This window comes from Phacochoerus africanus, chromosome 3, assembly GCF_016906955.1.
Source record: "Phacochoerus africanus isolate WHEZ1 chromosome 3, ROS_Pafr_v1, whole genome shotgun sequence".
NCBI lineage: Eukaryota > Metazoa > Chordata > Mammalia > Artiodactyla > Suidae > Phacochoerus > Phacochoerus africanus.
Window position 1 is genome coordinate 144640100 of NC_062546.1, and position 27221 is coordinate 144667320.

At 41.9% G+C, this 27221-nt stretch overlaps 1 protein-coding gene across 4 annotated transcripts in view; it reads left to right on the forward strand.

Moving 5' to 3' along the window:
- The window catches only part of MAP3K20 (mitogen-activated protein kinase kinase kinase 20), a 204979-nt gene continuing 177758 nt past the window's right edge, over nt 1-27221 (forward strand). For 2 of the 4 annotated variants that reach the window (XM_047772900.1, XM_047772902.1), the window contains exons 1-2: nt 1-133; nt 13987-14179. In XM_047772900.1, coding sequence (XP_047628856.1) covers nt 14021-14179 — 159 coding nt within the window. In that variant the 5' untranslated portion in view covers nt 1-133; nt 13987-14020. Of the gene's footprint in view, nt 134-13566; nt 13817-13986; nt 14180-27221 lie in introns of those variants that run through there. The other 2 variants (XM_047772899.1, XM_047772901.1) reach the window with 2 other exon arrangements.

Consider the following 27221-nt stretch of genomic DNA (forward strand, 5'->3'; position numbering starts at 1 on the left):
AACTCCTGACTCGGGCGGAAGCGTGGAAGCCGCGCCGGCCGCCGTCCTCTCGATCCCGGTCGCCTCCCGTGCCCTGGCCGCGTGCGGGGCCTCGGCGCCCCCGGCTGCTGCTCGCGTCCGGCCCGGGAGCCAGGTAGGGGACCAGGCCGGAGGCTGTGGGGGAGCGGGTGCAGGGCAGGCCCGCCGCGATCGCGACTCGTCCCGGCGTCGCGGGCCCAGGCCTTGTCGGGATCGGGGCCCCCACCGGACACCCCTGCCCGACCTGGAGCCGGCGTCCCCTGCTCCCCCGGCGTTGCGCGGCTAGGAGCAGATCGGGAACTTTGCGCGGGTCCCACGCAGAAGTTGACGCCCGGAAGAGCAAGGCGCAGCGGGAGCGTCCGGGGCGGTCTTGGCCCCCGGAGCGCGGCGCGGGCGTGGGGCGCCCTTCGGACGCCGGGACGCTAGTGTCGCTGGCGGTGACCCGGGCGTCTCTCCGGAGGTGAGGCGAGAGTCTCCCAAATCAGAGCAGGGCGCAGGCCGCTTCCCAGCAGAGGTTCTTGCGTGCGATGCGAGCCCACTAACTTCAGTTTTCCTGCGGGTCGGCCGGGAGCCCGCGTCCCTCCGAGAGCGGCCGCGCCGGCTCTGCTCGGGGCACCGTGGTGCTCGTGCCCTCCCGCACCTCAAGCGTCCCCTGTTCCTTCGGCGGGCGCGAGGGCGGCTCATTTGCCGACCCGATGGCGTTCCCGGGTTCCTGGGCTTGGAGACATGCACCAGGCCCGGAGGTGCAGGCTGAGGCGGCCGCCACGCCTCGCTGGCTCCTGACAGCTTGCAGGAAAACTTTAATCCAAAACTGGTCGGAAGGCATCGAATTGCCTACAAAATGGGGCAGTCGTTGTTAGATTGCTGAAAATGTATGTTTCTGATGCGCCTCCAGGTCTTGCATAAGCACTGTTTATGGGGAAACTTAATTACTATTTTTGTTGGTTTCTTTAATAATGAAAGCAGCACCATTTAGTGGTCTATTCCAATGATATTACAATACGCAGCTTCTCTTGAATGGTAGTGTATTAGAATCAACTTACAGAACTAATTCAACGATTTTTGAGCTAAGGTGGTTGTTAAAGTATAGTCATATTTTAACCCTAAAGCCGTTTTATGCTTTCCTGATGTCAGTTGAACAGCCAGGATTCAGTGGGACCAAACCTGCAGACACATTTAGACAGAAAGTAAACAAGTGATTCAAGACGTTAATGTCTTCTTTGTGATAGGCCCATCTCCACAATGAAATTTCATGTCGTTTTTTGTTTTTCAAAAAATATGGGATGGCTGCGTTTTAATTATAGTTTTAGTCATTTGTGGAGCCTTTGTTTTACGTTCCTGCTGCAATAGTGAGAGATTTGGGAGATTGTAAATGAATGTGAATTTAGTTTGGAAAGAGAATGAAGATAAAGAAATATGGTCTTTTAGAGCAATATGCACTGTTTATTTTAATCTTTCACAATCGAGTTTCTATTATAACTTTTTTGAGATTATTTTGGGAATTTTTTTAACTGAAAAGTACTGTTTATATCAAAAGTTTATGTGACAGTAATTACAAAGTAAATGACCATAATTGCAAGAATTATTTTTTCCTGTCTAGGAAACCAAGTAGATGATTGATCTCTTTTTCTTTCTTTCTTTTTTTTTTTCTTTTTTTTGGGGGGGGGGGAAACACATAAGAACAAATTAAAAAAAGAGAGAGAGATCCAAATATTAAGCACTAAGGATTTGGATCTAAAAATGGATGGTCAAAGATCTTGGGAACTAAGGGACCTTCTTGCCAAATAAGGAAACTTGGCAGGCTGCACTGTGTATTTTAAGTTAGCACAAGAGTGAGTGTTATTGGCAATATATTGGCTGAGTGCCTATCTGGAAGGAGCAGTGAAACTGACTTTGATAGGGTGACAGAATTATAAACAGGAGTTAAGAGGGTGTGTAGTGAATAATCTAGTCATCACAGAAAACACTGGAGAAATTGAAGTTATGTTTCATGAAAAGGTGTCAGCCATGGAGTGAAACTGTTAGTGTGGAGTGAAAGAAAAATGGACAGTTGATTTTAGAAATTGGCAGATTCAGAGAAAAGAGAGAATCAATGATTTAAAAAAAAACAACAGAAAAAAGTGTTTGTGGTGATATAGTACTTCTTGGGATAAGATAGCCCTATGTCTGTATCCAGAGATGTGGGAAATAAAAATCAATTTGGATCATTTGTTTTCCATTTTATTCTACCCAGGACAGATTGACAGGGAGGATGTCTTGTCTATCTAAATGTAATAGGAATAGCAAAGGCACCTTTTGGCTGTACTGCAGGGAAGATTTAGGCTCCTTCTTTGGTGGCTATTAACCTTGTCCCGCTTACACACAAATAAGCAGAGTTCCAGCTGTGACCAGAAAACTGTACCTGTTAAAGAAAGAGAGCTATGAATGCTAGAGCTTAGATTGGTTTGACTGATACACGGGTGCTTTTGTGTCAGACCCTCCTGCGGACAGCTGAAGCATCGATTATGCCCTAATAGCAGTTAAGTAATCCCAACACAGGAGAAGACTGTGAGAACAAAGCAGCTGCTCATTTGACACCCTAACCCCAGCATCACAATGGCTAATAGGACATTAAAGCCTCAAATTGAACTTTAGGTGGATGGTAAGCAATCTAGTAATTACAACAACAACAGTAATAATAATAAAAAGAATTGGTTTAAAGGAAAAAAAAAAGGCAAATTAGAAGGAGGAGGCTGAATGATATAGTGGAAAAAAGGCATGATGTGCTGAAAAAAATGATTTGACCTTGAAGTCAGACCTGAGTTTGAATCTCAATTGTGTCACTTTTAGTTGGGTAGTTGGCTTGGGCAGCTTCTACACCCTGGATCCTCATTCTCCTCACATGCAAATCAGGGACAGTAATCCCTGCTTCATAAGCGTAAGGATATGAGACAGCACATGGAAATGCTTGAACCAGTACCTGAAACTTTAGCTGCCATCACTGAGGGGTAGAGAAGGGGTTTTCCACATTCTCAAGTTATACAGGGAGAAGAAGCCTGCCAGTCTCATCTCTTCCCAGCTAAGGCTTGCCCTTGGTGGCCTGCCCTGTTTCCAAATTGTACTTAGGTGTGTACATAGGGCTAGCAGGTTTTCATAGCTACTCTCCTGCTTTGAGTATAAGGATTTCTAATGCAGCTTTGAGTGTACCTCTGTGTTTATACACAGCTTTGTAATAGTCTTGGGGAAGAATCGGAAATTCGTGCATTTAAATTTGAAGAATTTGGGAGTTGTAGGAATAGTGGAAGATGATGACCTAGAAGACCTACAGTGCAGTTACCTGGAACCATTCTTATAGCACAGATTATCGATAGCACGATTTTGAGCACAGATTATCTTCAGGGACCAACATCCTTCTTTGTGGACTCATCTCTGGACTTGTGTAGAGGAAAACCAAAAAGAAGGCAAGGATTGCTGCCTAAAAGTCATGGAATAAATCTTTGCTTATTAAACTTTTCTACCAAAGTGTCCTGTTGTTGGGGAAGCAGATATTCCTTCAGGGATCTGTAGGTATAGCCATAAATACCCCCGGTGTGAGTGAGCACTTTCTTGAAAATCTTGCATTTAATTTAAAAAAATTCATGGGGGGAGTTCCCGTTGTGTTGCAGTGGAAATGAATCCAACTAGGAACCATGAGGTTGCGGGTTCGATCCCTGGCCTTGCTCAGTGGGTTAAGGATCCGGCATTGCCATGAGCTGTAGTGTAGCTTGCAGATTCGGTTCGGATCCGGCATTGCTATGGCTCTGGTGTAGGCCGGCAGCTGTAGCTCTGATTAGACCCTTAGCCTGGGAACCTCCCCCATATGCCGCAGGTGCGGCCCTAAAAGGCCAAATAGACCAAAAAAAAAAAAAAATTCATGTGATTTTGCATTCTCTTCGATACTGGTTGACTTTGTTGACTTCATTGAACAAGCCACTCCAAACAGATTTGTTTATTCCTCCAAATCTCACAGTAAAATCAATGCTCTAAGATGTGTGTTTATTCACACAACTCCTGCATGGTACTGGGTGCTCCACCTGTGGGAGTACTCATGTTTGAGGAGCCTGGACCTGGTGCTGATAAATGGTACGGCACCGTTAAGCTCCATAGCCCTGCCCACTGTATAGAGTAATGCAACTTCATTAGGCTGAGAAAAGGATCAGGGTCGATCATCATCCAAAGGTTTGTTTTTTTTTTTTTTTTGCTATTTCCTTGGGCCGCTCCTGCAGCACATGGAGGTTCCCAGGCTAGGGGTCGAATCGGAGCTGTAGCCACCAGCCTATGCCAGAGCCACAGCAACGCGGGATCCGCCGCGTCTGCAACCTACACCACAGCTCATGGCAACGCCGGATCATTAACCCACTGAGCAAGGGCAGGGACCGAACCCGCAACCTCATGGTTCCTAGTCGGATTCGTTAACCACTGAACCACGGCGGGAACTCCCCAAAGGGTTTTTATTTTCTGTGGTCATCCTTTGACGTGACCCAAGCACTTTGCGGTGGAAGTAGAGGAGAAGGGAGCGGATGGTTGTAAGGTAGAAATCTGAAATATGCCTCTCACCTTCTCTCAGCCAGCTTGGGAGGAGAAATTTAGGAGGATGCTCCAATCACCTCCCTATCCCCTTCGAGGACTGGGTTCCTCCTCAGGGGAGGGGGCTGTCAATGTCAGGTTCATGACTGTATCCCTGAGAAGGGAAGGGAGAGGTCAGTTAGTCACGGCATATTCATAGGGTGGGAGTGGATCTTTGAAAAGTTATTCATTCTTCTCTCCTAGTCGCTGCCTACATGCCACCTCCCATTGAACACTCAGTGATGGGGAACTCACTGAGGTGGTATGTTTTCTGGTTAGGCAGCTCTGATAACCAGGGATTCTTTCTGTAACTTTGGTCCACAGATAGCATGGCCCCTGGGTCAGTGATACACACTCTAGGGTCTTTCCTTGGTCTTATCTTGTTTTCACACCTCCATTTTTTTTTTTTCTGTCTTCCATCAGAGGTACCAGGTTTTAACTCTTATATTTACCCTTCTTAGGGAACCTTCATTCTAGGTTAATCCAAAAATTGTACGGTTTGTTAGCGGCCAGGAAGGTGCAACACTTTCTGTTTGACAGAAAATGATTCAAGAGTAGACACCAGAGCTGAGTAACAGCAGGATCTAGGGGTGGGTGGGCCTGTGGGTTGAATAAGTCTTGTTCACTTACTAGCAACTGCTCTCCCCCCTCCCCCCGAACTCCACAGCACCCCCAAACACCTGTGAATTCCTCTTCCTTCCAACCCACAGAAATGTGTCCTCCCTGCGCTCCTTTGCCTTAACCAAGCTCTGACCCTTTTCCCTTCTTCATACCTCCAATCATTCGACCCAAGAAGCCTCCAGTTACTCAACACAAAAAGGCCCCTGCAGTGACCCATGTCACAGATTGCACCTTCTTTGTGCTTCCTCTTTGGGCTTCTATTTAAGCACGGACACATTTCCACATAGCATTTCCGTGGCATAAGTGCTCTTGCACCCTGCATTCCCATCTCTCCTGTATTTTGCTTCCAGTAACACCATTTCTGGCAAGAACATGTGTCCTGGAAGTCTGTTTTCATTAACTGAAATAGTAAAGCACAAATAATGTCTCCTCTAATGAGTTCATTTTCATTTTAACCTATGCTTTAGCTGGAGAGTTATGTGTGGTAAAGCAGAAAAGGGAAAAAAAGGGAAACAATAGCTGTTCTATATTTTAGACTCTTCAAGTGGGCTTCTCGCAGTTACCCATGACTGAAGATCTTCTTCCCTGAGTCCAGCAACCTGTTCTGGACACGATAGGCTACTTTCCAGCAGCAGCCTTGGAGGAAGGAAAGAAATAGCACTGGTGGACACAGTACTAGGTAGTTCTATTCATACCTGGTCTTTAGCTAGTCTTACAGATCTTATCTGTCCTGGTCGAACAGCAGTCCTGTTCAGGAATAGAATCTGAATCTTTGACCTTGGTGTTGTGAACAAATACATCAAACCAAAGTTTTCCCCATTTTTTTTTTTGAAGATAAGACTTGAAGGGGGAAAAAAAATTGTAGAACTGTAATCCAAGTGGTATTGTTTTTATACACATGATGATAAAGCACATTTTTATTGGTTTATTCACTAATCTGTGTTAAGGAGGCTAAAATAATACTAGCCTAAATAAATATTAGGGCAGCAAGCTTGGCAGAGGAATTTGTTGAGAGCTGTTTTCTGAAAGTCTTTTTTTTTAAATCATATTCAGCTCATGATAAAACAAATTAATTTTTCCTTCTATATTGCATGAGAAAATAAACTTTTGTGAAGAGAGGAAGAAGGATAGTATAAATTAGGGATAGGAAAACAAGAAGGCTCTGAATTTAGAAATAATAGACCCACATAAACCTAACAGATAGAAAAGCCAGAAAAAAATCTGGTTTATTTTTTAATAAAGTTAGTAATTTTTTATAAAATATAAAAATGATAGTGAAAAGTCTCCTTTCCATCTGTGTCCTCCAGCCATTCAGTTTCTTTCCCCAGATTCTGGTGCAAATATATTTTATGCACAGAAGTATACCCATATATTCTATTTTTCCTCATTGCTTTTTTTCCTTAACAATGTATATTGTTGATCATGCCATATCAGTACATAATACAGATTTCAATTCCCCATGTATAGGTTGAATTCCTAGAAGTGGAATTGCTGGATTAAACATTGTATCTTTTTTTTTTTTTGTCCTTTTTTTGCCATTTCTTGGGCCGCTCCCCGTGGCATTTGGAAGTTCCCAGGCTAGGGGTCTAATTGGAGCTGTAGCCGCTGACCTATACCATAGCCACAGCAATGCGGGATCCAAGCCTACACCACAGCTCAGGGCAATGCCGGATCCTTAACCCACTGAGCAAGGCCAGGGATGGAACCCGCAACCCCATGGTTCCTAGTCGGATTCGTTAACCACTGCGCCATGACGGGAATTCCTTAATGTTATATCTTTTTTAATTTTGGTGGATAATGCTGAGTCATCCTCCGTAGGACAATTTACACTTCTACCGTCATTGTATGAGAGTCTGGTTTTCTCACATTCTCACCATCACATTTTGATCTTTTGCAGGTAAAATAATTGTGATGTGTAATGAAAAATTCTTTTATTGTAAACAAGTTAATCATTTTATAAGTAGAGTTAATTTTTTAGAATTAAGATTGAAAGAAGACAGTGGCGACCACAAAAAGTAGGCATACTCTAGGACCCTTCCAAAGTGAGGGCTATAATTGAATAAAGAAAAAGGTCCTAGAAATCCAAGTATCTTAAAAGTGTCAAATAATAAAAGTATTGTCTTTTGATAACTTAAATATTCTTATGAGCAAATGTTTAAAAGAAAATTAGAATTAACTTACTGGGAAGATAAATCTTGCAAACATGGCCAGAAATGAAACCAGCAAATAGAGGAGTGAGGGGAAAAAAAAAAAAAAGCGGCATGCACAAAGAAACTCAGATAATAAGGATTTAGGGATCAATAGTACATTAATTTATTAATAGTTGCTCTGCCAAAGTAATGGAGATAATAAGACAAAACAGTTCTGAAAACTGAGAGGAAAACTATTGAGGAAAGTATTCCTAACTACAAAGCTGAAAAGGTAGATGGCTGAATGTGCTATCAAGACTTATTAGGAGTTCCCTGTTGGCTCCGAGGGTTGGGGATCCAGTGTTGTCACTGCAGTGGCTTGGGTCACTATCGTGGCATGGGTTTTCCCTGGCCCCCGGAACTTCTGCATGCTAGGGATGCAGTCAAAACAGAAACAACAACAACAATGAAAAGACTTGAAAATAATTAGAAAACCATAGTTTCCATCTATTGAGTATTCTATACTGTGTGCTGGGGGCAGTTCGAGGTCTTTCACAGCATCTCCCACTTCCCAACATCTCCCCTGCATAGGTATTGCTGCCAGTGAGAAAACTGAGGCTGGAGAGGCTCAGTGCCCTGCTCAAGGTCTAACAGCTAGTCAGTTTGGATTTGCTTCTAAAACTCCCTTTTTGCTATTAAAGCTGGGATCTTTCCCCTGGACCATGCTGCTTCTGTGTTGGAATACCTGCTACTTGGAAGTAAGATTTAAATCAAAGGAGTCTGATAATACTATGCAAACATGATAGCTTTTGGACTATCGATTTTGAGACATTTGGTAACAGAATGGCTATTTCACTTATTGGGTCTGGAAAGGCCATGATCTGAGAAAAAGGATTGATTCAAGGTTACTGAGGGATTGAGGCAGAGTTCTAACTCACATCTAGTTCTCAACTTTGTGTGTATTTTTTTAAATGTTAAAACTTTAGCAGGTTTTTTTTCCCCCCTTTTTTAAAAAAAATCTAGGGCAAAATTCCATTTTCTTGTCATTCCACTTTTGCTAATTCGCTGATGGTACTGTAAATGCCTTTAGTAATGTAGTTAATAGTGTTAAAGTCTTTTTAAATTTTAATTTTAAGGAAATTTTTTAAAATTATGAAAATTAGTCCTATTCAGGTACTCATGATTGGATTCAGCCACTGAGTTAGTGATTTTCAACATTTTTGGAATTGTGACACCTTCTTATGCTTTCATTTTTGTGATATCCCTGTTCTAACTGACCCTTCAGTGCTCTTTAATTGATACTTACTAACGTTTAAAACAGCCCTGAGAGGACTTCCAGTCCTGGTGCAGCAGAAACGAGAATCTGACTAGAAACCATGAGGTTGAAGGTTCGATCCCTGGCCTTGCTCAGTGGTTAAGGATCCAGTGTTGCTGAGAGCTGTGGTGTAGGTTGGCAGCTATAGCTCCAATTAGACCCCTAGCCTGGGAACCTCCATATGCTGCAGGTGCAGCTCTAAAAAGACAAGACAAAAAATAAAACAGTTCTGAGAGTTTACAGAACAAAAGTTAGGATGCTATAAAGTTAGGACTGGGAATTGTTGCATGGAGAAAAGTTGCCTTTCTTGTGTAAAAGCTATTGTTTTAACATGGTGGGATGAAAGCATTGTTTGATTGGGTATACTATGTTAATACATTTATATAGATGATTCTTATTAAAATCTAGTGCATTCACTGGAGACCATATCTAAAAAATTAGAACATAATTTGATCAGGTAGCAGTCTTCCCCAAGATGCTCCAAGTATGACTAATCAGCAGCTCAGATGATCCATTCTTCTGGTCATAAGTTAATCCTATTAAAATGATGATTTCAAGGAGAGAAAGCTCAAAGGGAAAAATTAATGTACGTGGTCCCACAGTCACAGAGATGACAATAGGCATCTCAGTTAGGTTTCTCGGCTCAGTCCATGTTGCTTTGCCAAGCTCACTGGAGTTAAAACCTGTATTCATACACACCAGAATTGTTAGTCTCTTCGATAATCAGACAGGACTTAATTTTTTATGGTCTCAATAAAACACTCAAGTAATTATATAGTTCTATTCATACATAGCCAGTTTCCAAATGGCAGGATGTATCACAAAGTGAGTAACAGTGATTCTGGAAAAAGCAGACTGCTTGCCTCATCTCAGCATGAAGATCCTGGAGAATTATATGTCTCAGAGATCAGCCTCCCTCAGGCACCCGTGGGTCAGTTTCGAATGGGACTGATCTTGCCTCAGTTCACCCACCTTCCCTGGACTTGCTCTGCACCTGAGGGTTCTGACTTATTCATACTGATTTCATCCTGATTCAGAGCTCTGTACTTGTTCTACAAGGATTTCCTCCTTCCTTCTCCTCTTCCCCCATGTCCTCCACCCCTTCCCCTTCCCCTCCTCCTGCTCCTCTTCCTTCTCCTTTGGACATAGGGACACCCAATCCTGGAGGTCCCAAACATGTTCTTTTCAGTGTCCCAAGAAGCCTAGGCAAGGAGTTTCCAAATCAGGATTTGCTTCAGAATCCTCTGGGGGGCACTTACTTAAAAAAAAAAAAAAAATTCTCAGATTTTACTCAATCTAATTGGAGTCTTTCCAGCTGCAAAAGATATAACAAAGGAATAGCCTGAAATAATGTATTCGCTTATTTGTTCACGTATTCATTCAACATATATTTTTTAATGGAAAATGTGTGGTGTGCCTGGTTTTGCAGTAGGTGCTGAAGACCCAGGTGTGAATAGACATGCATTTCGCCTTTAGAGAATTTATAGTCTGGTGGAAAGTGAGTGAGAAAGATGAAAGGGTGAAGAAGGGTGCTGTGGCACAGGAGAGGGAGAGAGAGTTTTGTTTGCAAGGCTCAGAAGAGTTGCTCAGGGATTTGCTTGCGTTTGCTGGGCCTGGAAAGGCTTTGGAAGCAGAGACGTTAGCCTGTGCAGTGCAAAGATATGGGGATGTGAGAGCCCATTCTGGGAACTGCACGTCATTTCTCGTGTGTGCCTGGGGAGGGGGGAGACAAGAAGTCGAAGTGCTATAAGCGGTGAAGGTAGAGCACAAGAAAATTTCCCAGAATTAAAAGACATGTCAGCCCGAGAGTGTACCACCAATGAATGAAGAAGGCTCACCTCTTAATGTATCCCATTAATTTCAGGATTCCAAGGATGAGGACAATGTCCTAAGAGCTTTCAGAAAGGAAAAAATAATGTAAAAAGAATGAGTAATCAGAGTAGCTCCAGACGGCTGTACAGACACATTAGAAACTAGATGATGAGGTAATACTTTTGAAATTGGAAGGAAATTATTTCCGACCTAGAATTGCATACTTAGCCAGGCTGCCAATCATGACATTTTAAGACACACAGATTCTCCCAAAAAAGTGCATCCTGGGCTAACAAGAGATGTGCAGGTAGCTAGCAAGAGATATGCATTGTCAAAGTAAGAGAATAACCCAAGAACGAGAAGCCAGGGGATCCAAGGACCGGAGTTCCCACAGAGGAAAAGGGGAAGGCAATTCTGAGGGTGGTGGGGAAGGGAAGGCCCCATCAGGTCAGGCCTAGAGAGCAACCATTCCAGCGTTGACTCAGGGAGAAGGGTGTAGGAGGAATGTCTCCAAGAGAAAATAGAACTCCCCCCTCCCCCCACCAAAAAATTACCTGATTCTTTTAGTTTATTGAGAGGAGTTTTGTGGTTCTCGGAGGAGTCCAATGAGGTGAATAAGTTTTGGATGTATAAAAACCCTAGCGGGAGTTTCCGTCGTAGCGTAGCAGACATGAATCTGACTAAGAACCATGAGGTTGTGGGTTCAATCCCTGGCCTCGCTCCTGGTTAAGGATCCATCGTTGCCATGAGCCGTGGTGTAGGTAGGTTGCAGACGCGGCTCAGATCTGGCGTGGCAGTAGGTGTAGGCCCGCAGCTGTAGCTCTGATTAGACCCCGAGTCAGGGAACCTCCATATGCTGCTGGTGCAGCCCTAAAAAGATAAAACAAAACAAAACAAAAAAACAAACCTTAGTGAACAGCAACAACAAAAACAGAACAACTAGTAACTCTGGGAGAAACAAAAAAATTATCCAAGAAAGGGAAAGTCATTGGGTCCTGCACAGCACTCTTGGGGATAATGTTAATTTCGTCAGCGTATGGTCCACAGTGGCTATTGACTTAACCAAATGTTACAGTGTAGTTGGATGCTTGGAGGACTGGGCAAGTGTGAGGTATTTATTTGTCTGTAAGGAGGTAAAGGATGGGATCTGAGAACTAAGTCCTTATCTTCCACAGGGAGATGATTATAGGTAATTGCTGAAAATGGAACAATCAGGAAATAGCAACATAAACACATTCCTTAAGAAAGATGGATATAAAAATATCATATGAAATACAAATATCAGAATAAAACCCTAAGAGAGTTGAAATTAATTCCTTCTGAAGAGAGAATTGAATGTGGGGAGAGATGAGGCAAGGGAGTTCTATTTTTTATTATAGGCTTTGTAGTCCTATTTTATTTTTTATTCTTTTTATTCTTATTGCTTATTCTTATTATTCATTATTATTTATTATTTCATTATGTATTCTTATTTATTGTTTTTATTCTTATTTTTTATTAAAAATAATGAATAATAAAAATATAGACCTAGCATCAGTAACATGGAGAGACTCATGCGAGTAGTGTTTTGCATTTCATTGAACAAACCTTCTGCCTTTAGGAACAAACTTGCATTATTCTGTGTAGCTACCTTTGGCACATTTTTTAATCTTACCTTTTTTTTGTTAGTTTGTTTCCAATAATGGAATATGAATTGAAGGCAAAGCTAGTAAGGTAAATTGTTGACTCAAATGTGTACAGACTGTATCTGGGTACTGTGTTTATTTATGTAGACTCTAAGCTGTCTCTTAAACCTCAGAGGATAAACAGTCCTCTCTCTTGCCTTCTTCTCAAAGTAGTGCTGAGTTTGACTTCACTTAAGAAATCAGCATTCTTCAGTGACCTGATGTTCCTAAAATGGGATGGCTAGTCAGCTGCACATGAAGATCTTTGAGCTGACTGGGTACATCATTCAGCAAAGTTTTAGGTTGTTTATGAAGAAATGTTGTCAATTTATATTGCTGCAAACTGCTCCCTCCACCATGGTATTTTGAAAATCATCACACCCCACAAAACAATGGAAAGAGTAGCAAGACTTTCACCTAGGTTCACCAGTTCTTAACATTTTTCCTCATTTGCTTCCTTCCTTTCTTTCCCCATTCACTTTTTGGAGGATGAGGGGGCGTTGAACCCTTCTGGCTTGAATTGGAGATCTCATATTTTAATACATCTCCCAGTGTCCCAGTTCTAAGAACAAGGACATCCTTCTACAAAACCAAAATACCATGATTTGCCATTGATAAAATAATAGTATCTAACATATAGTTAATCATCAAATTTCCCTAAAATCCTAGTAATACCTTATATAGTATTGGTGGGGGGGGCAGAATCTATTCAGCGATCATGCATTGCATTTAGTCATGGTATTTCTTTAACTCCTCCCTGCAGTAGAAGCTTCTCAGCTTGTTAAAAAAAACTTTCGTGACATTGACAATTATGAGGAGCCCAGGGGAGTTGTTTCATAGACTGTCCTATACACATGGATTCATCTTTTTGCTTCCTCATTATAAGATTCTGGTCTACAATTTGGGAAGAATATGTACACAAACTTTTATTCATCTGCTTCTCATGCAGGTTCAGAATTTTAGACCTTTGTGTTCTGGTTTGTATGTTTTTGTTTTGCTTTGTTTTTCCTGCTGATCTATGGTTCGGCATAGGGTGTGAAGAATGACGACCCCCCCCCACACACACACACCTGGAGAGCAGGAAAACTCCTTAGACTGCAGAAAATATCACTGTAATAATCTTTGAGAGGTAATCTGTTCCTCTGGAAACAAGCATAATATTTTTTCAAAAAAATTCCTGGCAGAGTTCTCTGGATGACTTAATGTATTGTAATCAGGGGCAAATTTTCTGCTCTTTAATTAAGTTCGGCTCCAGGATACAATCCCGGGAGCCACTTCTGGAAAACACTTGGCCAGCCCTTCTCTCATCCCTTGCTTTTGGAATCCTAGCACCCAGTGCACGTCGAGGTTGCAGCCTTTGGGCCCTCCTGTGCCAGCATGCTCCGATGCTTAGGTTATGTATATTTTGTGGGAAGTGAGCACAAGACGGAGAGATGGCATGCCCCGGATGCCAGAAGGGCTGTGCAAGCCTGCTGCTGAGAGCACATCCTGTTTGTCAGGGCTTTGGGGTAGGAGACCTGGTGACACAGTAGCCTTCAGGCAGAGCTGCTCGGGATGTGCAGGAAGTGTGGCTGCAGGTTTTGTCCGGGGGGGACATCTGAGCTATTTCTCCGGGGCCGGCTGTGTTTCAGAGCCTGGACAAGTGGCTGTTGAATTTTGCACGGGCTGCCAGGGTAAGTGTTTTCATGTTGGTTTGTTTATACTCTTGCTTTTCTTCCTCCTAAGTCACCCAGGCTCTCTCTGGAAGCATTGAGGGGCTTGGCATACCTTAGCCAATGTGGAATTCAGAGGTTTCCTTCTAACAGGTTTATAATCCAACTCTTCTCTTCCTTTCCCTCTGCAGATTTTGTGGAAGTATAATACTTTGTCATTATGAGATGTCGTCTCTCGGTACCTCCTTTGTGCAAATTAAATTTGATGACTTGCAGTTTTTCGAAAACTGCGGCGGAGGAAGTTTTGGGAGTGTCTATCGAGCCAAATGGATATCACAGGACAAGGAGGTGGCTGTGAAGAAGCTACTCAAAATAGAGAAAGAGGTAAGGTCTTTCCCTGCCATCAGAAGGGGTCATGATCGCACTTATGTAAGTTTTTCAACCTGGAGTCAGAGGTCATAAGCTGCCTCGGACCTAGCAAAACCTTTGGGGCTGATCCATGAGGCCGGTTCCCAATTTCCTTTCTGGGAGCCCCATAAATAGCAGTCGGTGCCACGTGTGCTTTAGGGTTGAGTTTTACCAGGAGTCATCTGAACCGAGAGGGTTTCTTTCCATGGCGTGAAAGACCTGAATGTTCTCTGAGCTCTCATCCTGGGGAGGTGAGCTTTCAGGCCTTCCCAGGCTTCAGGCTGTTCCCGGGTCAGCCAAGAGGGGTCAGTAAAGAGTAACATGTAAGGTTTTCATCCTTCTGTTTTCTGTTCATGAATTTGTGGTCTGCAGTTGTCTTTTGAAAAACCGAAAAGCATTATTTTTCTGCTGACAGATAAGCAATACCAGCTTCTTGTATTTCACCTCTCCTTGAAGCCCAACGTGATAGCCTGTTTAATAAAGGTGCTGGACAGAGAGCTGCCCTACTTGTAAAATCAGGAAAAAAAAAAAAAAGTCTTGACTTTCAGAGTCTGGGATTTGTGCTGCTCCTAGTTGAGCTCAAAACTCAAACACAGGCCCTTCATCTTTCTTTGGAAAGTGACACAGCATCGTCCCCACATTCGGTGTTGTACCTAAACCCACAATAAAGCTAATATTGCTCAGCTGACCTGCAGGGGCTCAGGGCATTGATAACTTTTAATAGCCACCCTTTGGAGTTTGTTTTGGTCATTTCTAATGATGTCCTGTCTTGGCTAATTATTGCTCTTTTCAATATCTTTGAAAAGTGAACTTTTCCATAAATATCTTTTCGAAGGGAGGGAAGGAGGTGAGGAGGGGAGGGATGGGCAGGAAGGGGCGCGGAGGGGGCGGGAGGGAGGGCGGAGGGCGGGAGGGAGGCGGGCGGGCAGGGAGCAGGGAGGGACAGTGAATGCTAGGTCACGACGGAAGGACTGGACCAGGGGGAGGCGGTAAGGCGGGAGGGAGGGGTATAAGGGGAACGGGGAAAGAAAGAGAGGGGGAAGGGAGCAGGGAGGAGGGCGGGAAGGGGCGGCGATGTCTTGAGGGAGGGAGGGGCTTCGAGGGAGGGGCGGTATGGCCGGAGACGGAAGGAAGGAAGTGACAGGAAGGAAGAAGACTACGACAAGATGGAAGGAGGCTCGGAGTTATTTGATTCATTCCTTCTTTCTTCTTTCTTTCTCTTCTTTCTTTCTTTTCTTTCTTTCTTTCTTTCTTTCTTTCTTTTTCCTTTTCTTTTTTCATTAACTGCTGCCAGGGAGCCATAGCAACCGATTTGAGAAGGAAACCCACATGGAAAGCACTTTGTGGCATTTCCTCCCAGCACTGCTGTGTGACTGTGTGGTCACCAGCTGTGTTTCCGATTATTGAAGCCAAGTCAGAAGGACTAAGATATCTCTGCCCTGAAGTCTCTGTCACTTGTGGAAAGCTGTAAGAAGTGACAGCTTTGAAAGCCAGTGTCCCCCAAACAGAGGGCATGATGTAGAAAACGTTTCCTCCCCCATTTCTTATTCAACGCATTTTTAAATAGCAGCCGAATAATAAAACCATTTCTTATTCTGGGCTGAGCCTAACTTTTCTGTATCTAGTGAACTCTGAAGCCGTGTATAGGCGAGCATGACTGTGCTTGTTTTATAGATTGGGAAATAGAGCTTTGAGAAATGTATTAAGCAGCCCCCATCAGAATTCCTGTCCTTCAGTTTTTAACTCTGGAACCTCTAGCTGCCCAGGTAAGAATAGAAAAGCTAGCAAATTCCATCAAATTTATATTCCAAGAAGTGTGTAAGTATATTAACATTTTTAAGGCCCAGGCAGTTTCAGTGCAGGGAACATGTTCTTATGTGATGGTTGGATTTGAGAAAGACTGTGAGACATGCAACAGATTTTGATAGGAAAACAGTAGTAGTTGCAACCCATTCACTCCATGCCCCCATTCATTCCCGCTGCGTTTTTTCATTGTGTTTGAGAGAGGCAGGGAAATGACAGGAAAGCACAAGGTTGAAAGCAGGAACTGGTGGCGTTCCCTTCGTGGCTCAGCAGAAGTGAATCTGACTAGTATCCAGGAGGACGAAGTTACGATCCCTGGCCTCACTCAGTGGGTTAAAGAGCGTTGCCGTGAGCTGTGATGTAAGTTGCAGGTGTGGCTAGATCTGGCGTTTCTGTAGCTGTGGTGTAGGCCGGCGGCTACAGCTCTTGATTCCACCCCTAACCTGGGAACCTCCATATGCTGTGGGTGTGGCCCTAAAAAGACAAAAAGACAAAAAAAAAAGAAAGAAAGAAAGAAAGAAAGCAGGAACTGAAAACTGCCAAGTCCTGCTCTTGTGTAGATATTTAACCTGAGTGTCATTCAGAATTGGAGTTGATTACAGCAAACTGCAGGAGCATAACTCATAAACTTGTAAGCAGGAAAAACAGAAACTCAATATCAGCTTTGGGGCTCAGTCAGTCAGTGCCTGTGAGTGAATAAAAGACATGGTAAGTTATTTACTGCAAAGCGTCCCCACACTTACTGATTTAACATGCATTTAAGATGTGAACATTTTGACTAGGGGTTGGCAATTATTGGAAAGGAAATATGCATTTCTTATGTAAATGTTTGTCATATTTTATGAACTGTATATTAGCCTGGTGGCTAGATGTTTTCTCAGTGATAAGATAAAGGTAATAAGCTCTGGATTTTTTCCAATAAATTGACTCGGTTCTGTGTCACTTGGTCATTTTTGCCAGATGAGTTTTAGAAGAGTGGAACATTTAATAATATGTTTGTAGCTTACTCATGAAACTCCTTAAGAATGACCTGAGGAGTTCCTGTTATGGCTCAGTGGTAATGAACCCAGCTAGCATCCATCCCTGGCCTCGCTCAGTAGTTTTAAGATCCAGCATTGCCTCGAGCTGCGGTGTAGGTCACAGACGAGGCTCCGATCTGGCGTTGCTGTGGCTGTGGTGTAGGCTAGCACCTGTAGCTCCAATTCGACCCCTAGCCTGGAAACTTTCATATGCCACTGGTGTGGCCCTAAAAGGACCAAAAAAAAGCAAAAAGCGCCCTGATATTTGATTAAATAAATGTTTTATGAAACGTGGATAAAATATATGCAAAAGTCTTTAACTTTGCTTAGGTGAGAGGATAGAAAATGCTATTTATTTTCACTTTAATTGTAGATTCTCATTTAGTGAGTTTGTGTCACTTTCTTCTGCTTTGGGGGTATATATTACTTTTCTGATTTAGGAAAACAGAAAGAAAAATGGCAGTCACTTAAAATCTCGGTAGTTCTTTAAAACTCACTTTTTAAAATATTCATCCATTTGTTTCATTGTTTTGAGTCCCCGTATAAGTAATATACAGTATTTGTCTTTCTCTAACTTATGACACTAAGCATAGTACCCTCTGGACCCAACCATGTTGTTGCAAATGGCAAGACTTCATTCTTTTTTATGGCTGAGTAGTATTCCATTGTAAATATATATCATCTTCTTTATCAGTTCATCTGTTGATGGACATGTAGATTGTTTCCATATCTTATAAAACTTCATTTTTTAAAAACTTTACACTTGGAGTTCCTGTTGTGACTGGTATCCATGAGGATACAGGTTTGATCCCTGGTCTTGCTCAGAGGGTTAATAAGGATTCGATGTTGCCATGAGCTGTGGTGTAGGTTGCAGACATGGCTCAGATCCCTTGTTGGTGTGGCTGTGGGATAGGCAAGCAGCTACAGCTCTGATTCAACCTCTAGCCTAGGAACTTCCGTATGCTGTGAGTGTGGCTCTAAAAAGACAAAAAAGTAAAAACAAAAACAAACAGCTATATATTTTGTGAAAGAAACTGTAAGGATGGCACCAAGAACTTTAGAATCCCACTAATTAACATTTTGCAACATTTGCTTTCTCTCTATATGTATTATTAATTTATATATATTCATACATATTTTTTACTGAACATGAGAATAACTTGCAGATGCTATGTGCTTTTATTCCTGAATACTTTAGCTTTTCCCAAGAATAAAACCGTAATACAACTGTCAAAAATTTAGCATCAGGAGTTCCCGTTGTGGCTCAGTGGTTAACGAATCTGACTAGGAGCCATGAGGTTGCAGCTTCGATCCCTGGCCTTGCTCAATGGGTTACGAATCCGGTGTTGCCCTGAGCTGTGGTGTAGGTTGCAGATGCGGCTCGGATCCCGCGTTGCTGTGGCTGTGGCGTAGGCCGTCAGCTACAGCTCTGATTCAACCCCTAGCCTGGGAACCTCCATATGCTGCAAGAGCAGCCCTAGAAATGGCAAAAAGACCAAAAAAAAAAAATCAATAGAGTAATATTGCCTATTATACAGGTCCATTTTTCAGATTTTGCCAGTTGTCCCAATAATGGCTTTTTATGGCATTTTTCTCTCAACCCAGGATCCAATCCAGGATACCATACTGCATTTAATTGATACATCTTTTTGGTCTGCTTTGTCTGTAACAGTTTGTCTGCCTTTGTCTTTTAAACTGTGACAGTTTTGAAGCATGCTGGAAAGTTTTGTAAAATGTCTCTCATTTGGGATTTATCTGATTTTCCCTCTCTCTTGCCTAGGTTAAGGGTATGTAGTTTCTGTAGGAAGCCTTCCTTCATAGGGCATGTGTCCTTGGTGCATCTTAATGGAAGACCTACGATGTCAGTTTGTCCCATTATTGGTAATAGTAATTTTGGACCATTGGTTAAGAGGGGATCACCCAGTTTCTCACTGTAAAAATGCCTATTTGCTCATCCTAATTAATAATTAAGCTGTTGGTAGATCCTCGAAATTATATAAATATCTTCCCTCAACTAACATTACCCCAGTGTCTTTTGCATCCATTGGTAATTCTTGTTGGAATTAAGTATTATTATGGCAGTTACTGTGTAGAAAGCAATAAGTTCTAGCATAAATGAGAGCCTTTCTCCCATCTTTCCTTCCTTTCTTATTTATTCATCCATTCATTCATTTATTTATTGTTGCATTGTAGACCTACGATACAGATTCTTTTTCAAATTCAAAATGTTATAGTTCATTACTGTTGTCATTCACTGTCACGCTTAAATTTCCCCAATTTAGTAAGTTAAGAATCCCTTCAGGTTGCCTCCTGTGTCCTTTTGATAGGTCCCCATAATTTTTTTTAGCCTTTCCTTACTACCTGGCACAGAAGGATGTTCCAGGCTCAATTAGTTCCTGCCCATTCCAGCCCATTCAGCCGTTTCTTCAAGAAGCCCTGATTCAGGGGATCTGATTTAGCATATGGTATTTAGAACCAAGATTTGGGTACCAGGTTTCACTTAAAAAAAAAAGCCTTTGTTCTTTGGGGAGAAAGAATGGTTATAGATAAATCTGAGTCTCTAAAGCATTTAATTTAAAATCATACACCTGGATAGCTCTGATCGTTGATACACACTTCTTAGAAATGTAAAGTGATACGCTTTTTAGAGACGAGTTTAGCAAACATATTTTTAAAAATCTTAAAATGTTTACTTCCTTTGAGCCAGAAATTTTACTTTTAGGATTTTATCTGAAGGAAATAAGCAGAGATATACAGGAAGAAGGATGCAATAGGTTGTTCACCTCAGATAAACGACGGTGAAGAATTGGAAACAACTCAAGTGTCCTACAACAAATTATTGTTTAAAGTATGCTACATTTCACTCCCCACCCCCCAAAAAAGTAAATGAGAGAGGTGGTGAATGGGTTTGTTAACTGGATTGTAGGATTCCTTTCACAATATATATACGTATATTGAAATCATCATATCGGATACTTTACATATATTATAATTCTACTTGTCAGTTATACATCAATAAAGATGAAAACATATGCTACATCTGTATCACGGAATTCCATTGTATTTGGAAGAATACTTAAAGAACTAGGAAAATGCTCACAGTAAATAAGGTGTATAATATCATCCCAAAGTGTCTGCTTGGTGTCTGGTGTTTATTTTTCTTATACTTTCTTTTGTTTTTTTGTTAATTTTCTATTATGCTCCCATATTTCTTTTTTCTTTCAACTTTTTATTATGAAAAATTCCAAGCGTAAAAGTTGAAAGGGTTTTATACTGAACATCTGTATGTCTACCATCTCAGATCTGTTATTTACATAAACACTGCTTTATCACATGTATGTCTATGTATTCTTCCATCCATCCATCCATCCATTTTGATGTATCTCGAGATAAGTTGCAGGCGTCAGTACGTTTCCCCTTAAATACTTTAGTGTGCGTATTATTACCAAAGTTCATTATGTATTTGCAGTTTTGTTTTCTTTAGAAGTAAAATGTACATACAGTGAAATACACATATCACTAAGTTTTGATGAACGTAAACACAGTGTAACTCATATGTTTTGCTTTTATGTTCAGAAAAAAAACTCGAAAAAAAAATCACGGACAACCTTTGTCACTTTCTAGGGCTGTTCAAGTGAACTGAGTTTTATAAACCTCCTCAATATGTCACAGATCACACATTTTCCATTCTCAGTATGTGGTTTGAAAATGTTTAATGTTTCCTTTTACACTGCTTTCTCATAGCAGTGCTACAGGATTTTCAGTGGTCATTTAGCTTATGTTAGTTGCAGATTTACTTACAGAGCACTGTTTATTTTTGTTAAATGCTTTCTCACCAGGGGAAAAAAAAATCTGATCTTCAAGGTATATACCAAAGGTAAGAAAAGAAGCCATTATTGTATCTTTTTGGTAAATTCCAGGTGAGCTGAGATAAAACCAAACTTCTTAGAAATTGAAGCAGGGAGAGGTCAGAGAAAGACATGTGGATCCCAGCGTCCTTTCTAACCTCTGACCCACACGAGTGCTTCATCATCTTCACAGCATGAACCAGGCATGTCTGTGCCTGGTGCTTTTTCCTGTGGGGGAGGTGGAAGCTCATGAGCATTTGTGTTAACTTGAAATCTGTTGATCTTGAGCTAATAGTAGGAAACCAGATTTAAGTATGAGATAGGAAGGAAATATGCTGCCTTTTTATTTCCTCAAAAAGATGAAAAGGAAACAGAATCCTCAAAAGGGGAAAGATGAGGCCCTTACTTCATTTGCCTTGCCTTTAGGAAGACATCACTCCCTTTATGTAAAAAAAATTTTTTGGAGTTCCCGTCATGGCTCAGTGGTTAACGAACCCGACTAGCATCCATGAGGTTGAGGGTTTGATCCCTGGCCTTGCTCAGTGGGTTAAGGATCCAGTATTGCCGTGATCTGTGGTGTAGGTCACAGACGTGGCTCGAATCCTGTGTTGCTGTGGTATAGGCTGGCAGCTGTAGCTCCAATTAGACCCCTAGCCTGGGAACCTCCATATGCCACAGGTGCGGCACTAAAGAGACAAAAAAAAAAATTTTTTTTTTCCTACCAAATTTGACTTCTGTAGAAATGTTGAAAGCCAGATAAATTCAGGTTTCGAAATTTTCCCACAAAGTAAATATTTATAGCTAAAGAGAGAAGATCAGAATATCAAAATTGGAGTTACCTGGTGGCTCAGTGGGTTAAGAATCTGGTGTTGTCACTGCTGTGGTGCGGGTTCAACCCCTGGCCTGGAACTTCCACATGCAGTGACGTGGTCAAAGAACAAAACAAAATGGAAAACCCCACAAAAACAAAATATCAAAATTGGTCCTAAGAATAGGAACGGTTAACTTTTTATGTGAAGGGGGAAATGCCCATGTGAGAGAGAAAATACAGTCTTGAAATTGACACACAACTCAGAACCAAAAATAGAGCTTTTAGCAGACAGACTTTATCACCAGGACAGAGGTTAGTGCTTTATAGAATGCGAGTTACTGTTGTCGCTTATTAAGTTGTGGGAGACCCTTTTTCCTCTTCTTTGCAGTTCTCTAGCTGACTTTTTATTCACATATTATTTGCATTTGCTTTAGTTGTAAGAGAGCTATTTTAGTATTTTCCCCCTGTCCCTGAAAACAATAGCGAAGAATAATACTACATTTACTTTCTTTGTAAATCCTTTCTGCATTTGAACGTATCGATGGGACCATGACAAACAAAAATTAAGTATCTTGGATACTTGATGGCTACTGTTGAGTTATGGCAAAGTTTCTGTGATAATTTGTCCAAAATGGTGCTCAAGAATGACCACTTGGTATTTTTAAGCATCATGAGGTTGGACTTAACTCTGCCAGAGCTGAGAGTTCCTGTTGTGGCTCAGCAGTAATGAACCCAAGTAGTATCCATGAGGATGCGGGTTTGATCCCTGACCTTCCTCAGTGGGTTAAGGATCCAGCTTTGCTGTGAGCTGTGGTGTAGGTTGCAGATGTGGCTTGGAGCCCCTGTTGTTGTGGCTGTGGTGTAGGCTGGCAGCTACCAATCTGATTTGACCCCTAGCTTGGGAATTTCCATGTGCCATGGGTGCAGGTGCGGCCCTAAAAAGGCAAAAGGGACAAAAAAAAAAAAAGAAATAATTAACTATGCCAGAGCCCACATTTTAAGTTCTCTTTTCAAGTCCCTGTATTCTCAATACCTAATTTGTCTCTTATAGCATCTCCACGTACCTAGCCTTTCCCTTTTCTCTCAGGAGTCCCTTCATGAGTTATTATTTAAGAAAACTCCATGCAGAATTTTTCTGTCTCCAGTCACAATGGGCTCATTCTGGACTCTATTCTTTAAGGTCAGTGGTTCTCTAGACCAAAAGCATCAAGCATCACCTGGGAATTTATTTAAAAAGCAAAATTCTTGGGCCTCACCCAACTCCTACTGAGTCAGGAGCTCTGGTGTGTGAGGCCTGGCAGTCTGTGCTGTAGCAAGCTCTCCAGATGTTGTACCTAGAATGCAGGCAATTAGTATGTTAACTCCAGTTTGGAGTTTTAGGTACCTTGTGAATGTGGAGAATTTTGTTGTTAGAGGCATTTATTTAGTTAGTTAGTAATCTATCTTTTTAGGGCTGCACCTGCAGCATATGGAGGTTCCCAGGCTAGGGGTCGAATCAGAGCTGTAGCCGCCGGCCTACACCACAGCCACAGCAATGCAGGATGTGAGCCATGTCTGCAACCTACACCACAGTTCTTGGCAATGCTGGATCTTTAACCCACTGAGCGAGGCCAGGGACGGACTCTGTGTCCTCGTGGATCCTGGTGGAGTTTGTTCACTGCTGAGCCATGACAGGAACTCCTGTTAGAGGTTTTTGAGACCTGTGAATTCACCACGTTCAGGTGACCACCTGTGCCCAGGCTCTGCCTGGCACCATCACAAGGCATTGCCTTGAACATCTCCTGGGTGCAGTGAACTCGAGGCAGACTCTGGCCTGGCAAGCATGCAAATCATCAGGCCTGGTGCCTTCAGATTCCAAACCTCCACTCAGGTGGAGATGCAAACTTTCTAGCTTTGTCTTTCATATTCTGACCTGAACGCCACCATCCTATCTAGCCTTTTTTTTTTTTTTTTTTGGTCTTTTTGCCTTTTCTAGGGCCACTTCCCGAACCACATGGAGGTTCCCAGGCTAGGGGTCAAATCAGAGCTGTAGCCACTGGCCTATGCCAGAGCCACAGCAACTTGGGATCCAAGCCGCGTCTGTGACCTACACCACAGCTCATGGCAACAAGGGATCCTCGACCCACTGAGCAAGGCCGGGGATCGAACCCACCGTCTCGTGGTTCCTAGTTGGATTTGTTAACCACTGAGCCACGACAGGAACTCCCTGTCTAGCCATTCTTCCGTCTTGCTTTCCTTCCATTTCTATCACCTTGTCTACATTCTTTCCTTCACCTATAATACCTCTGTCTTCTCTGCCTGGGAGGTCCTACTCCTTCTTCAGCTCAGATTTCTTTCTTCCTTCTCTGTGAAACATCCTCAGGCCCCACCAGCATAATTTTTCTCTTTTTCTTCTGAATCTATACCAGTTAACAACACCCCCACCTCTAATTTGACCTGTGATTAAAGTTGCCTTGTGACCTAGAATTATTGTAATTGCCACTTAACTTTTCACATGAACACAGGGGAAGACTTGAGTAACTATCAGCTGGATTTTCACACCCATACTCTAAAATCAGGATAGCAGATAATGTCCTAGTTTGTGAACATTTCAATTTGTGGGTTCTTGGAACTTAGGTTGAAAAGGAAGGCCACACTTACAATCTGCAGGCAAGAACCATGACAAGGCTCAGCGTGGATGTGGAAGGGCAAGCACGTATGTGCAGTGACATCCACATCCCTGATGTGAGCTCCCTGAGGGCAAGAACAGCCATTGCTTTTGTCACTGATGCTGTCACCATCCTGGTCATCATCATGGGATCAAGTACAGCTGCCATAATGAGCTGATCGAAAGGTTAGGGGATTTCCATCACTGCCCTCTTCGTCTTCACAGTTGTCTTGTAAGATTATAATCTCCATTTGATGGATCAGAAAGTAAGGCTCAAAAAGGGAAACCGGAGTTCCTGTTGTGGCTCAGTGGTTAACAAAGCCAACTAGCATCCATGAGGACGCAGGTTCATTTCCTGGCCCCGCTCAGTGGGTTAAGGATCCAGTGTTGGTTGTGAGCTATGGTGTAGGTTGCAGATGTGGCTCAGATCCTGTGTTTCTGTGGCTGTGGTGTAGGCTGGCATCTTCAGCTCCAATTAGCCCCTACCCTGGGAACCTCCATATGCCATGGATGCAGCCCTAAAAAGACAAAAGACTAAAAAAAAAAAAAAAAAAAAAAGGAGGGGGGAATCCCTGGTACAGCAGGTTAAGGATCTGGCATTGTCACTGCTGTGGCTTGGGTTGCTACTATGGCATGGGTTCGATCCCTGGCCCAGGAGCTTCTACATGCTGAAGGCTTGGCCAAAAAAAGAAAAAAAAAATTTAGGCTCAAAGAGGTTAAGTAACCTGGCTAATAGCACCCTTCTTGCCTGCGTCACAGCACCCAGCACTGTGCTTGCTCACAGTAAAGTGTTTGTTCCATGACACTTGGAATCATATCACAGTAGACTTCCCTCTCATTCAGCAAAGATATCCTGAATTGATGTATCTACATTTACTTCATTTGCTCCTTTTGAGCTGTGAAGAGAATAGAGCACATCTGTATTTACTGTATCACTTGCTTTCAGCTACATAGTAACGGAATTCTTTGTTTGATTGTTATAAATGCCTTTACTTTTATATCTTTTTTAGACTGGCATGCCATTTCTACTTAAGGAGTTTTAAACATTTCTCTGTGCCATGCTTTGACTGCACTACATACATAAATCATCACTTTAAATTAGAAAATAAACAATGTAAAACAATAAAATAACGAATCATTTTACTTAATCATTAATGGAGTCACCATCCAGAGATGTGTGTGTGTGTGTGTGTGTCTCTGTTTGTCTGTCTGTCTAGGAGACATGTTTGTTTTTTTGTTTTTTTGGTTTTTTTTTTTTTGCTTTTTAAGGCTGCACCTGAGGCATATGGAGGTTGCCAGGTTAGAGGCTAAATTGGAGGTGAAGCTGCCAGCCTGCACCACAGCCACAGCAGTGCAGGATCTGAGTCATGTCTGCAACCTACACCACAGCTCACGGCAACATCAGATCCTTAACCCACTGATCAAGGCCAGGGATTGAACCCACAACCTCATGGTTCCTAGTCAGACTTGTTTCGACTGCTCCACAAGGGGAACTCCGAGACATGCTGTTACTGTGAATGTGTAATCGAAGACACCTTAAAGTGAAGGGCTATAAAGAGATATAGAAAATTGGACACATTGAACAAATATGTAAATTAAAAGAGTAAGTATGTACTACGGTGATACTTAAGGTGATACAAACCTTGTGGAAAAGGTGTAAACTTAGACTGAGGAAAAGATATAAGAATGTCTTCCCCCGGGATAAAAGAGAAGTTTAGAAAGTAACTTATAATTATTAATAATTATAAATAATTTTCTTATCATGTTATATGAAATGCAGTTACATTAAGAAAAACATCACTCTGATGTTTCCATATCATAGGTGTGATTATAAAAATGTTTTATTTATAAGAAAAAGCCCCTGTCCTTCTTATTTTTGTTTCTTAGTCATTTAAAAATTTTTGAATCCTTTCAAAACTTTGTTAGATTACATATTTACTTACATGTGGGGATTATTTTTGATTTGCCATATGAGGAACATTATTACAATGGCTATCTCAGCTTTTCATTAGTTATTGTTGATCTCAGTATATTAAGCAATAAACATTTCAGTTAGCTAATCATTTTTCTCCAGCCATGCTCTGAGTATTGTACGGAAATCAAACTAATAAATGTATTCCAGTAAGCTCTTATACCCTGACTAACAGGTGTTATACAAAGCTAGGCTCTTGCTGCAGGAAGAAAAATAGTATGAAGCATGAACTGAATTTATGAGAAACACAAAGCCTAATGTAGAGAGAACAATTAAACTGAAAAGTGGGAGGAGAGCCACTCATGAATATTTCAGAAAGTTTTAAAATAGATATGATTAGTTCTTAGTCTTTAGAATAGAATTATATTATTTAAGTATTAAAAAGGTGCCTAGTATTTTCTTCTCTGCTTTCTAGTGAAGAATGTTACTCACATGAAATTATCTAAGAGAGGCCTCTTATCAGGGTGTGTGTGTGTGTGTGTGTGTGTGTGTATGCTTTGTTCCTACTCCTGGTTAGTTTGAACACTGTTTGAACACTGTCCAGTTTCTGTTTGAACACTGTCATTGATGACCTGTAAGATGCATGTTGTTCAACTTTGGAACAATTTAATTCTTAGAAACTTCTGAATAATACAATGTCCAGTCATGGATACTGGTCTCTTCCTTTTGGGCCACACAGAACAGATCTTACCCTCCTCCTTCCCATGTGTCAATCAATAAATGCATAGGGCATAAGTAAAATAATACACATAATGACCACATCTTAGCTTTCTCTTCTTGTGTAAGATCTTCCAAAAGGTGTTGCTCTTCCTGAATCTGCAGAGGAGAAGAGCCTGCCATTCCTAGTCTACTTCATTCCTAGCCTTTTTTTCCCTCCATGTTTGGCTGATCTTTTGAGCTCTTAATAAACTAGTTTGT